Source organism: Trichosurus vulpecula, chromosome 6, assembly GCF_011100635.1.
Source record: "Trichosurus vulpecula isolate mTriVul1 chromosome 6, mTriVul1.pri, whole genome shotgun sequence".
Lineage (NCBI taxonomy): Eukaryota > Metazoa > Chordata > Mammalia > Diprotodontia > Phalangeridae > Trichosurus > Trichosurus vulpecula.
In genome coordinates this window covers 103,494,612-103,508,608 of record NC_050578.1, presented here as the reverse complement: position 1 = coordinate 103,508,608, position 13,997 = coordinate 103,494,612, and the positions used below count along the sequence as shown (strand labels likewise).

General features: G+C 38.8%; 2 protein-coding genes across 2 annotated transcripts in view; one reads left to right on the top strand and one right to left on the bottom strand.

Moving 5' to 3' along the window:
- The window catches only part of LRBA (LPS responsive beige-like anchor protein), an 820,489-nt gene that overhangs the window by 291,401 nt on the left and 515,091 nt on the right, over nucleotides 1-13,997 (bottom strand). The window contains exon 39 of the mRNA XM_036763368.1: nucleotides 13,546-13,682. Within this exon, the coding sequence (XP_036619263.1) occupies nucleotides 13,546-13,682 (137 nt within the window). The remainder of the gene's footprint in view (nucleotides 1-13,545; nucleotides 13,683-13,997) is intronic.
- On the top strand, nucleotides 7,393-10,133 carry MAB21L2 (mab-21 like 2). The gene has a single exon (XM_036763369.1). It carries the CDS (start codon nucleotides 8,533-8,535, stop codon nucleotides 9,610-9,612), a length of 1,080 nt encoding a protein of 359 aa, XP_036619264.1. The 5' UTR covers nucleotides 7,393-8,532; the 3' UTR covers nucleotides 9,613-10,133.

Here is a 13,997-nt window from a genome sequence, read left to right as displayed (position 1 = left end):
CTGACAGTTAATCTAACTTATATCCAAAATGCTCATAAAAACAGAAAATACACTTAGGTGGTATGATAAAAAAAAAAAGAATTGACAAGTGCAGTTGGAGAAACTGGAAATAAATCCTAGCTCTGACACTAATTGTGTGACCTTGGGCAAGTCAAGAAGCTTTCTGGTCTTTAGTAAAGTAAGGTTAGAATCCGTGATCTGTATAATATCCTTTCCAGCCCTAGCTCTTGTGATTCTATTGTTTTCTCTACTTTTAGAATCAAGAATAATTGTAACACTTTCTAAAACTTTTTTGGGAGGAGAACAAGAAGGAGGGCAGTCAGGACCTGTGATTACATTGGCATTGGGAACACTTTAGAGAGGAAACTGAATTTGGCAGCTATTCTGTAACTCACATTCTTAGAGTGTAGCTAGTGTGCAGAGGGACCAAGGCTAAGTGACTTCCTTAGGGTCACACTGCCAGTGAAGGTCAGAAGCTGGACTCGGTCTGCCTGGTGCCAAGGCCAGCTCTCTATCCACTAAATCACATCACTATCACATGTAGACTCAGAATTCAGAAATAAGAGCACTGTATCTCTTCCAAGTAGAAGTTAGTTCTCAAGAATAAATCAGTCACTATTAATACATTATGACAATCTTTTTTGAGGGATAAAAAAACATATAATATGTCTATGTAAATCTAAAGATATGTATCTCATGATGAGAGTTAGATAGTAAATACTCAATGAAGGTACCCAATTCACATTTTCTAGAAAATGATATTTAAAGGTATTGAAGAAACACAGGTCATTTTGTCTTTTTAATACAATAAAATTAAGTATGCATATATGTATATATAGGGCAGCCAGGTGGCAAAGTGGATAGAGTGCTGGGCCTGAAGTCAGCAAGTCCTGAGTTCAAATCCAGTTACTAGCTGTGTGACCCTGGGCAAGTCACGTGACCCTGGGCAAGTCACTTAACCCTGTATACCTTAGTTTCCTTATCTGTAAAATGAGCTGAAGAAAATGGCAAACCATTCCAGTATCTTGGCCAAGAAAATCCCAAATGGGGTCACGAAAATTTGGACACAACTGGAACAACATGATACACATCTGCACGCATGCACAGAGAATCTACTCTAATGCCTCATCCCGTAGATGTGGCCCTGAATTCTTGAAGGTTATATACCATGAAAGTACAAGCTCTGGCAAGTCCTCCTAAGTTCAGAAAGCTGTTGAGTACAGGTTTAGCTGTCTAAGGATTAGCTCAGCTAAGCTCAGACAAGCCAATCACCAGATTGGCTACAAAGTATCAACAGATTCAGCTATAGCAAATCTCAAACACGTAATTGTAGAGGTGTTGCCATTTGAGGAGGAAGTATCCATGACAATGGAATTATAGCTTATTTGTATTATTGAACTATATAATAACTTTTATTAGCTTCCAGTTAAAAGCTATATACTTCATTTTTCTGCAATGCAAATGCTTTGTTTGATTGTCTTATAATGGATATTAAATTATGTGTAATTTAGTTAACACATTATTCATATACCAAGTGATAGAAAAGCTGAACAAAATCTTGTCATAAACCCTAGTGCCCCTTCTCTATACATAGCTTGTTAGAATTAAATAGTTAATTCCAGAAAGTAAACAAGTTAGAGTACTAAATAATTAAGTAATCCATGTATGCCCAAACACCACTATTGACATACACACCAAAGAATTCCAACTGTCCAGGAGCTACTACAAGCAGAAAATGCATAAAAATATTTGATTTGTCATCCTGTAGTATGACAGACTTACTGTTGGAAGCTAAACTATAAGTTTTAGCCACCTACACATCGTTTTTAATATAATTTGTTTTTTAAAAAAGTTCTTTGTTCATCAACCAAAGACAAATATAGTTTAAAAACCTGATGAATTCTAATGGAAAAAAGTCTAAATCCTTCTAACAATACAATTGGCCCCTTAAAATGATTAGAAGAGGCTTCAGAGAACTGGTAAAAATAAACATTAACTGGTTACCCTAGATGAATTCTAGGATGTCAAACATCAAGAACGTAAAAAGAATTTCTACCCTACTCCTTTTAGATTTGGGCAATCTGATTACACAAAAGAGGCCCTTTACGTCAAAATATTGATAAGTTGATTTTTTTTACAGTATTTAGATAGTACAACACTTATGAGCATTTGTTAGAAAACATATTCCAGCTATTGTAATATTATTACTTCCATTTCATCATCTAATACAGTTTGTTAAGTATTTAGGATACATTCGAATTTTCTAGTCTTACTAGGTAGAACTCTTAAGTTGGAGGAATTCCATTTTAAAATGTCTTAAAGAAATGTGATTATTAAAGCCACCACCTGAGTATAACATTCAACAATCATAATAACAAAAAGGAAAAAAGTTTCCATGCAAAGGAAAAGTAATGATCTAGGAAAGTAAAAAATGAACATATTCCTGCTCATCAAAAAACAAACAAACAAACAAAAACCCACACACTTTTATATACAACATTTAGAAAAAATAAACAATCCAGTTATTTTACCATGCTTCTAAGATCTGCTTCAAGGAAACAAAATCAAATAGTTCAAGATTTATGTACTGTTCATTAAAGGCTAGTGAAACACATATATTATTTCTACAGTAATTAAAAGAATAGATAACTTCCAAGTCTCCCAGGTATGATAAATTTAAGAAAGAATGACAGGGTTAACCTAGTAAACACAGTTCTAAGAATAGCAAATAATAAAAACAACCTACAGTTTATGGACTTTGCATTCTCTGGAAATGTAAACAGGATTATAACTGTCAGGTCGACAGAAGCACTGACTTCCACCATTAGTTTGGTTTTACTGTTGAGAAACACAACATGTACTACTGAATCATTTCTTTTCAAATCTACACATTCCCTGCAGCAGTTTAAGCTTCATCAGTAGTGTAGGAATGTATAAAAATGACAGACAAAGGGCATTAGTTCTTTTCCTATACTGTTTTTCTAAAAATGGAAGTACAGGATTCTTTTTACCAAGCAGTTAGGCTGAAGCTGTTTGAAGGCATTTATCTAGGAAGAAAAAAAAATCTGGAGGCAAAAAAAAAATTATTGCATTTTAGACTGTTACCTTTAAGCAAGATTCTTAGAAAATCTAATACAATGTTACCAAAATTAGTAATGAACTATCAGAACATTCATATTCTAGCTTAACTTTCCATCATCTTTCAGTTTTAAATATCTTCAATATTCTATGTTCTACCGCAGTGTATAGCAACAACCTTTGTACCATTTGGAGAACAGTCAACTCTTTTACTTCCAAATCGTCTAAATCAAGAAAGTAAATGATAAACGCCAAAATTACGTTATATCCCAGATTTTCATTTGAACTGAATGTCAAATTATTGTATATAATTATATGAATGGTTAAACAAAAATATATATTTCAAAGGCTTTTTTTGTATTCATAAACTATTTATTTAAAAAGACAAAAGGAGTAGAGTTAATAAAATCTCATTTACTCAAAATCCAATACAAATATAAAACTAGGAAGCTGATCAAAAACTATAATCTCTCTGGAACATATATATATATATGTATATATATATACACACACACATATACATTCATATGTAATAGCTTAACTGATATAACTTTTATTTAAACTTCCAAGGGGCATGCTTTTGCTAAATAAAGTTAATTTTAAAAATTAATAACTGGTTCTTAAAAGCATCCACCACCACCCCCAGTACTTTCATCTGGCTATTGACTCTTCGTTAAGATAAGCCTAATATTGAGACACCCAAATTGTACTACACACACCCCAGCAATTAAAAAAAAATTAAACCACATTACCAACATTTCCCCCTCCCCCTTTCAAGTATCCTTTGCAGAAGAAGCTCTCCCTAGCAAAACACACCATTGCTCCAGGCAGCAGCATGCTGCTATTGGCACTGCCTAAACCAAACAAACAAGATGTTTAACAGTCAAATAAAATGTCCTGCAGCCTCCCTAATGAATTTGTCAAGGACCATCAGATCTCCCCCCACCCCCACCTTACTCCCTTGCCTCATTAACTCAAGTATGATGAGACGGATTATAACTAGAGAATACAGATCAATTGGTCTGAAGACTTCAAGTGGCTTTTAGCCTTGAGAGTTTCCTTTCTCTCACTTGGTCCTTTTAATAGAATACAGTATCTCCTCCAGAAGGGGCTGCCACTTCGTTTTAATACACCATCAAGGAGCTGCTGATGGACTTCTATACTAACATACATAAAAGCGGAGGTGACAAGGGCTCTTCAATTACAGACTCCTTGGATACTGTTCCCCCTTCAATTATTCATCTTGGGGAAGAACGGATCCGCAAACACACAGATGAAGCTGCTCTTAATGCAGGGCAGCCGCAAAGGCAAGGGGATGGGGCGGGGTTTGGGCGGGGGGGGGGGGGGGGGGTTGCATGGTGCTATTTGCTGGAAGTGTTTAAGTTTATTGCTCAAATGATGTTTCTAATTAGTGCCCGGGCAATAAATTAAAGTCGGCTTTAACTGATTTATTATTTACTAGCACTCCTACCTCAGGATAAATTGGTAATGAATTGTTTTTAAATCAAAACATTTGTAACATTGTATCATCCTCCAGCCTCTATGTAAAAGGAAGAAAAAAACCCGGGGAAACTAGTGGGAGTTGGAAACGTTTGGGTTGTTTGTCTAAGTAGTTGGGAGAATAAGAAGGTGGATCAGCAAGACAGTATGGTTGCGTGCGTGTATGGGTCTACACAGGATGCCTTCCACTCTATGCTGCTTCCACAAGGCTCCGCTCTCTGCTCTCCGCCATTCCCGAAGAACCTAGGGGCTCCGAGCATGAAAGATAAAGGGAGGAGGGGAGGACGGAAAAGAAGGAGGGAGAGAGGAAGGGAGGGCAAAGAACAGAGGCGCTTTCTCCAATAAATCGCTATCAGTCATGAGAAACTAGGTCCTGGAAGCCAGGTTGGAGGTTCCTCTGACCCACCATGGAATATCTGCAAACCATTACTCCCTGGGACAGGGCTGGGTGCCCCGCCTAGGGGAAGAGACACAGAACCTCCCGGGCCTCAGCTGCTTCTCTCCTACGAACAATGAGGGAAAATAGGCCACTCCAAACGCGCCCGAACAATTTTTAGCCCCGTCATCTGTCTTCTCAGAGTAACTGCCCTCCAGAGAAGCTGGGACATAGGACTCTGGGGTCGGTTTTGACGACTTCCCTAAGGAAAGTAGCCTTCTCTGCCCGTTAATAATTCCCAGAGTGTTAGTATGACTGAGAAATGAATAGCCCTGTTACCAGTAACAGGTCAGGATTTCCCACCCTCGCGCACTAACTTCGAAGTCGCTTCCTTTCCGATAGGTCTGTTGCACTTTTCTCCCAGCCCTCTCAAACTACGCTCGATCCCGGCCTCGGTGGCTCTATCCCGCACAGTGTGGCACAGTGCTACCCTCCTCCAGTGATGTGCTAAAAGCAAAAAACCCAAGCCGGCGTGTGATAGTCCCAGAGACTCGAAGTCACCTAATTCCAACTGTAGGAAATGCCCTTCTTCCCCACTGCCCCTCACTACAAACAATGCGCATAACAATAAATCCCACCTCCCAAAGTAAGCCGGCTAGTTCTGGACAGAGCTTCTAATGCACTTATGGGGGAGAGGAAAAGAGGGTGAATGGTAAGTAAACTTGGGGGGGGGGGGGCTACTACAAACCCTGAAAGAGAGAATGTCAGAGCCTTGAGCTCCACTGGTCCCAGTCTAACGGAGAGGGGCTGTTTTCGAAAATGCTCGCAGTTCCAGCTCCAGGATTTGGTTCAAATCACCACATTATTCGTGCTATTCTCTAAACTTTCTAATACACTACTATTCATCAGCAAAACCGAATGAAGAGCCCGCATCAACCCAGCGGATTCTTATTCTTGCGGATTCACCCAAGGTCATATACCTAGACAAAAGTCAGACGCCCCTCCCCCCAACAATCTAACAATGTCTATCCCCTGGGTGTGTAGTTTGTTTTAAAGGCAGTGGAACCATGCTTCCAAGGTTTGGTTGTAAGCTTCCACATTTCTAAACAAGCTAAAAATGCCTCTCATTCTCCTCTTCCCCAACTTCCCAATTACTATAACGAGTGTAGGTTTGAAGAACGACGCAAACAGTGGGAAAAAAATTTTTTAAAAAACAATTTAAAAAAAACGTTGATACCAGAATTTTACTTTGCACAGATGACATAAGAAATGCAAGGTTTCATGAAGACTGAATTTGCACACAATGAATTCTTAAAATATGCGCTTTTAATTGATTTCCAAAGTGATCAATAACAGTTTTTTTTAGCAGTAAAGCCTTTAAAGCCAAGTCCATTTCGAAACAAGTTAACTTTTACAAGTAATAATTAGTTCTACTTAAGAAATTTACTACTATTTAAAATAGCCTCAAATTATATGGAAATCCAATATTAGTGTATTTTAAAAGTTTAACTGGTTTACACTTTAATGCAGCTGTGTGGTACTTCAGTGGAATGGTCAAAATATTTACTGGGATTAAAATACAGAGATTAAGGTAAAAAGATTAAGCATATTTTGTAGTAATTATTCCATAATACATAGAACATTTTGCATGAAATTATGAAAAAAATCAATAAGTAAAATAAGGTGCTTGGAACTATTCTGCCCCAATCAGTTTCTCTGCAGGGTCCTTATTTTAGTTAAAGATTAATTTTCAGGGTTAAAATTCATACCTAAAATCTTCTCTCCTTTTCCCTGGTCCCCAGCTACATTTCTCTGCAGCAATGAGTAGGAGAAATGGAAGACTTTGGGGAAGGAGGAGAGAGATAAAAATAATTGCCCTGTCTCAAATCCCCATATTTCCCCCACCAAACTGACCGTATGTAAAAGTGATTTATGTAAAGTGGTTTGCATCTTGTCCTTGCACGCTGGTAGAATTCGGAAAAAAAAAACCAAAAAACAAAACCCATAACAAAATAACAACAATAAACCCCCCAAACCTTATACTTTTCTAAACCTGTACTATCCTTTCTGCCCTCTCCCCACTTTACATTCCAGCCATCTCCAACACAGTTTTTCTTCTTAGCAACTGAAGAGGACTTTCCCTTCAATTCCCTCCCCAACCCCACCCCCATTAGGGGGTAGTGATATGTATGAGCATGGATTCTTTGGAGTCTGCTTGTGGCTTTACAATCTCCTCTTCTTTCTCTACTTCTCCTTGCCCCCTTTCTCCATCACGTGAAGTGGTGGCAGCTACCCGGTTCTAACGTGCATATATCCTCTCTAGGATTGGCTGCAGCAATGACAGCTCGGACTGCGATTGTATGATCTGACGCTCCACCCCCTTCACGATGGCCCTGGGACCATTCATAAACTAAACAACTCCAGCAAACCTCGAGACAGAGAAAGAGAGAGGTTGAGACTCACACACCAGAGTGAAGGGGGAGGTGGTAAAGGAGACAAGAGACAGCAGGGAAAGAGACAGAGATAGAGCCACAGAGACAGACAGTAGCAGGCAGAAAAGAGGGGAGGGGGGGGGGAAGATAGACAGAAATAGAGGCTCTCTCTGAATGCAATATAAAGGGGGAGGAGAAGAAAAATCCAGGACCATAACTACACCCCAGATGCAACGCAAGCAACAACTTCGTCAAGATAACACAGACTTTGTGAGAGACAAAATTATAAATTACAGAACAGAAATGAATCTCAAACAACTTCAGCCCGTTTGTACCTAGAGAAAGACAAGAATATCCATTCAAATCAAACAAACTGGGTCCAGAAAACGCCTCCAGCAGGAAAAGAAAGAAACCACAACAACAACAGAAGCGCTCCAAGAGGCAGAGAGAAACCCTGAAAGCAGCACACCTCCCGTGAACCTCGGATGCCGCCACGGACTGAGTTGCACTTTTCGCCCAGAGCATTAATTACAGCCTTCTTTTCTGAATTTGGGGGAGGGATAAAACAGAGTGCAAACTCTCTCATTCCCATCGGGCCTTATTAGACTTGAGGACTTCTTCCATCCTTGGAGATAATTTTCCAACGAACCATTCAGCCTATATTAATATTTAGCTTTTTTTTTTTTTAAGGCTGCACTTAGCACTTAAACGACGGGTGTTTCCAAGTTTGCTGGAGCTGTCTCTTTTATCAACAAGGTTTTTGGCTTAAAACTGAATCCCTTTGGGAAGTAAGCCTGGATTCTTTTGCATACCTATTACTGCCCCCCCCCCCCATTTTAAAAACCAAAAGAAGTAACAACAACCAAAAGTATTTCAGGTGCTTTTTTTTCCTTTTTTCTTTTTAATCACTTTTTTTAGGAGGAGGAGGGAGTAACAGATAAAGAGGTGGAGTGAGAAAGGAAGGGGAGCCAGAGATAGCAGCCCCACAGCTGGGGTGGAAAAGAAAAGGAGAGCGAAATTGGAGGGGGGGAGTTGGAGTAGCGGGTTGCCTTTTTTGCAAGCCGCAGGGCTACCACCAGTGAGTAAGCCTTGGATCCCTCAACGTACTGCGAGACCCCGGTGTATAGCCCGGACCTGTGCCCCAACATGATAGCGGCTCAGGCAAAGCTGGTGTACCAGCTCAATAAGTACTACACAGAGCGCTGTCAGGCGCGTAAGGCGGCAATCGCCAAGACGATCCGAGAGGTCTGTAAAGTGGTCTCGGATGTGCTGAAGGAAGTGGAGGTCCAAGAGCCTCGCTTCATCAGCTCCCTGAGTGAAATCGATGCCCGCTACGAAGGGCTGGAAGTCATCTCTCCCACCGAGTTCGAGGTAGTGCTCTATCTCAACCAGATGGGCGTTTTCAACTTCGTGGACGATGGCTCGCTGCCTGGCTGCGCAGTACTCAAGCTGAGTGACGGTCGTAAGCGAAGCATGTCTCTCTGGGTGGAGTTCATCACCGCATCAGGCTACCTCTCAGCGCGCAAGATCCGCTCGCGCTTCCAGACACTGGTGGCGCAGGCAGTAGACAAGTGCAGCTACCGGGACGTGGTGAAAATGATCGCGGACACTAGCGAGGTGAAGTTGCGCATCAGGGAGCGCTATGTGGTACAGATCACACCAGCGTTCAAGTGCACTGGGATCTGGCCCCGCAGCGCGGCCCAGTGGCCTATGCCCCACATCCCTTGGCCTGGCCCCAATCGGGTGGCAGAGGTCAAGGCCGAAGGGTTCAACTTGCTCTCCAAGGAGTGCTACTCTTTGACAGGCAAGCAGAGTTCTGCAGAGAGTGATGCCTGGGTGCTTCAGTTTGGGGAGGCTGAGAACCGACTGTTGATGGGCGGCTGCCGAAACAAGTGCTTATCAGTGCTGAAGACTCTGAGGGACCGTCACCTGGAGCTGCCAGGCCAGCCGCTCAACAACTATCACATGAAAACCTTACTGCTTTATGAGTGCGAGAAACACCCTCGGGAAACTGACTGGGACGAAGCGTGCCTAGGAGACCGGCTCAATGGCATCCTGCTGCAGCTCATCTCTTGTCTGCAGTGCCGGCGATGCCCCCACTATTTTTTGCCCAACCTCGACCTCTTTCAGGGCAAGCCTCATTCGGCTCTGGAGAGCGCAGCCAAACAGACCTGGAGGCTGGCCAGAGAGATTCTCACCAATCCCAAAAGCCTGGATAAATTATAGGGTGGTGGAGACTACTTAGAAAAGTAACAGCAACGACGTACTCCCGTCACACAGCAGAAAAACAAAAACTCCAAAACACAAATTTTTATTTAATCATCAAGCAAAAAGAAGAAAAAACATCCTTACCACCAGATAGAGGAACATTTAAAAAACAAACAAGTCATCTTGTACAGGACAGTGATCTTTCTTCCAAAAAAATGTGAATTTAAAAGATCACACAAAAGAAGCAATCGGACTTTGCCACAACAAAACGAAACCCAAGGTACATTTTCAAATCCCTGTATAGTCGTCTTTTCCTCCTTTTATCTCCTCTACTTTGTTTTCTGTTTGCCTGAATGTTGTCACCAAGTGAAAAAAAAATTATTTAACTATATGTACAAATTTCTCTTTTAAAAGTTTTACTGATGTTAAATGTATTTCAGTGCCAACGTCAGATTATGTGCCCTCTCTCTCTCTTGCACCTCTATCCTCACCCTAAACCCACTTGTTGAAAACAGTAATAAAATATTACTTTAACTTTGCATCGACTTTTGTGGATTGTTTTTAAACAGGGCAGGTGAAATTTCAAGTGTAACAATATATCAAATAAGGAAGAGAACTTTTAAAGCTAAAGTATACAGAATCAAACCAAAGTATGATCTTTAACATTTACAAATATAGCTGTAATCTTGCAGAACTCACCCTGCTAATTTATTTCAGACTTAAGTCTGTGTTTTAAGACAGATAAATACTAATATATGTATGTACATATATGCCTATCTTCAATCTTAATTGGTAAATGTGATTCATTCACATTAAAAATTAATAGATTTGCTTTCTTATCCCGTAACTAAAAAACAAACTATTTCAATCTGACTTTGAAATTGCAAGGAAACATTTATAGATCTTCTCTGAATTATTAATGCTGTTAGTTGATTTTCTCCCCTAAAACCATTTATCCTCTCCAGGCTTTTAAGTAAATAATAAAACTTAGCAATATATCAGACAATCATACCAAGAAAGCACAAAAATGGAACAGTTATATTAGTCATATCTAAAATGGGAGGATTAAGACTTTTATTTTTTATTTTACAGGGGGAAGAGAAATACAATTTTCTTGAGTCCTTATATTATTATTGCTTTTTTGAGTACTTAAACTTCAAAACAGCTAACCTTATATTTCATTCCACTACAAAATGATTATTGGGTTTAGTTTACTGAAGGTGTTTTGAAGGTGGCTAGAGCAATTAAAATGGAAAATATGGGACATATATTTGATGCATAAGAAAAAAACTTCTATAAGTTAACAACATAAGAAAATTACTTCAGAGTCTTGGAACATATCTGAAAAAGTATGGGAGAAATATATTGTTAAATTTTAGGAGAGGTTTATTATATTGCCTCCTATCAAAACCACATTTAAAATAATCATCAAACTGAAAATTTGCTTAAGTATAATTGTCAAATATCTTTATTCAGTATTTAAGTTTGTACCTCACATTTGCAAATTGACTTAATTCTTAATTTTTTTAAAAGTAAGAAGATAAAGTAGAAACAAACTTTTTCTTTAGACACAAATGAAAAGCTTAAAGCAAGGGATTGGGGATTAGAATCCACTTTGAGTTCTGAAAAATGGCTCGCCTAATAAAAATGGGTTTAGCTTGTAGGGATTACTGTTTCTTGGTTTAAAATAAAACATACTCCTAGATAAAAAATTTAAATTTGTGATCTTATTAGTGCTGATCTTATTTCCACTCTGACATGGTTTGCCTTAAAAACAGAAACCTAGGCTTGCTTTTCTTTGTGATTCAGAGAAATACTAAGAGAAAATTTAAAATTATCAGTTATATACATTCTTCTCATGCAAATACAGTAGTACTCTCAGAGACATTTTCTAAGCCACTTGTAATAAAAATAACTTACATTTATGTAGCACATTAAGGTTTGCAAAATTCTTTCCTCATCATTGATCCTATGAAGTAGGTAAGTGCTGATAAATAACCAATGTTTGGGGAGGAAAAGGAAGCTCCCAGAAGAGCTGAAACCTAAAATACCAACTTTTTACTTCGTAAGTAACTTAATACTGTCACCAACACCTGAAACCACCCATTTCTTCCCTTAAGTAGAAAGAAAATCTTTAAGGCTCCGTGGTCTTTACAGTTAAAAAAATTCAAGAAATTAATTTTTAGCTTTGTAAATCTGTTCTTTTTCCTGCCTCTTTCAGTTTAATACACACTACTGACCCAAGAAAAATAAGTCCTTAATGCAAATCTTTTGACTTCAGTTCTCTAGCTTACCAAAAACAGACATCATCATAGCCTATGAAATCAAAAGTTAAAATAATATTAAACTGGGAAATGATTTTTAAAACAAAAATTCACACTTCTTATTTCCAGACCCAGACCTAATCCCTGCTAGACATGTAAGCCAGGTTGCAGTAGTGCAGCAGGGTGGTCTTTGGGGATCCTAAAAGCTGCTCAATCCTTAACAAGCAACAATGAAAGAGAAATTAAATGATGCTGGACAGAATACAACAGAAAAACAGAAAAGTTCAGCTGTTCCCAAAGCTGTCCCAATGATACTAGACGTAAGAGGACTCCTGGCCGAAGAATGGGCTCATTCCAATACCTGTTCACTGACCTGGTATTTTAAACTGACTTGTCAACTACAGTAATTGTACAACTCAAGTAATTTTTCAAGTTAAAAGCCCCTTTCCTATCAATTTTAGCTACACTTTAACTATATAGTGAACTCCAAAAAGCTAATCAATGTAACAAAATTGCCTAATTGTATGTTCTTGATTTATAAGGACATATCAGGCTTGCCCTTTCAATATCTCCAAAAATTCAAATTTGAAACACTGTTTAGTCAAGTGTCAGAGTCAAACTCTTTTTCCAATTCCTTCCTGCCACATAGTCTACCTATTTCCTCTAAATAAAAGGCAGTAAGATTGGAACAAAGGGTTGAACATAATGAAGATTTAAAGTGATCTGTGTTATAAAAATTTTAATGGCTCTTACAGGGACTTAAAGTACTTAATTTTTAAAAAATATTTAATTACATAGCACCATAGTAAATGCAAAGAACTTCCTCTACCTAAATGCCTTCCCTTGTCTAAATTGAAGATAAATATTTGTTGTAAAAGTTTGCTTTGTTAAAGACTACCCTGCTACTCTTCCAAACACCTTATTCCTCGGCAGAGCTCATTCTTTTTATCTTTTCTAAGAGAAAGTTGCTGCTCAGAAACAGGAATTTAACCATTCATCTTTACAAAAATAAATACATTTTACATCTTCCTCCTTTATGGCTATTCTCATAGCCTAAATGAGTAAAAGAAGGTTAGGTGTGTCAGAAAAATAATTTTTAAAAATATAAAAAATTTTTTTGGTTTAAATTTGGGAAATAATACAACAGTGCCTTATAAAATCTACAATATACCACAGAAAACATGTATTACAAACTAGGCATTTAGAACGGTAAGTCAGAGATAAAACAAACAAGACCAATATATTGGAATTATACTCAGAAAACATGGAGGCTAGACAAATGATTACAACCTCTCGAACTCAGTAATCTCAGGCTCCCAATGATATCTTAAATACGAGTTGGAGTCATGAAATTCCCCATCCTCATCCTAATAGTAAGTTAACTAACACTGGATTTAAGGGGAAATTATTATTAACATAAATGAACTACACTAAACTAGCCAGTAAGTGAAACTCAAGATTATAAGGGAAAATGGGACCAGAATATACTTCAGCGAAAAATTTAAATCAAATCTTTTAGAATTTAGCTTGGTGTTTCCCGTGCCTTCCCTATTCGTCCCACTCCCTCCCCAAAAAACCCCAAACCTAAATAACCCAATAACAGGGGAAAAAACCAGCTACCACCATAACCAAATGGGAAGGTCGAGGGTAGTGAAGAGATAAGATATTACATTTGTCCTCTTCTTACCTTGGGGTCAATTTTCTTGAAGTTCGGCTCTTCTTCATCCACTTCAAAATAGAGTTCAGAGGAGGTGATGGAAAGAGTGCCCTTCACCACCACGGAAGGGGCCACAAGTTGAGCTGGTGTGCTCAAGCTAACAGGACCTGCCGAATACAAAAAGAAAACACCAGATGTGTAAGAAACTTGATTAGAAATGTTATTTTTCTTTCTGATTTTCACCACAACTACCTAGTATCTCCCTACCCCCCACCCACATATTCTGCCCAACCCTATCTTCCTCCAACAATGCAAAGACTTCTAGACCCTTGGGCCTATAACAGCTGGTTAATGATCCTGGTAAATTGGTATGCAATTGCTTTGTAGTGAGTATGCAATGCCCATAGTCAGACAGAATTTGATTCTACTATTCATTCACATTTCACATCAGGAGCAAGCCCCAGGCTGCCAACCAGCAAGTA

What these genes read in the sequence shown, in the direction of transcription:
- MAB21L2 (XM_036763369.1), top strand. Translation starts at nt 8,533, where the DNA reads ATGATAGCGGCTCAGGCAAAGCTGGTGTACCAGCTCAATAAGTACTAC.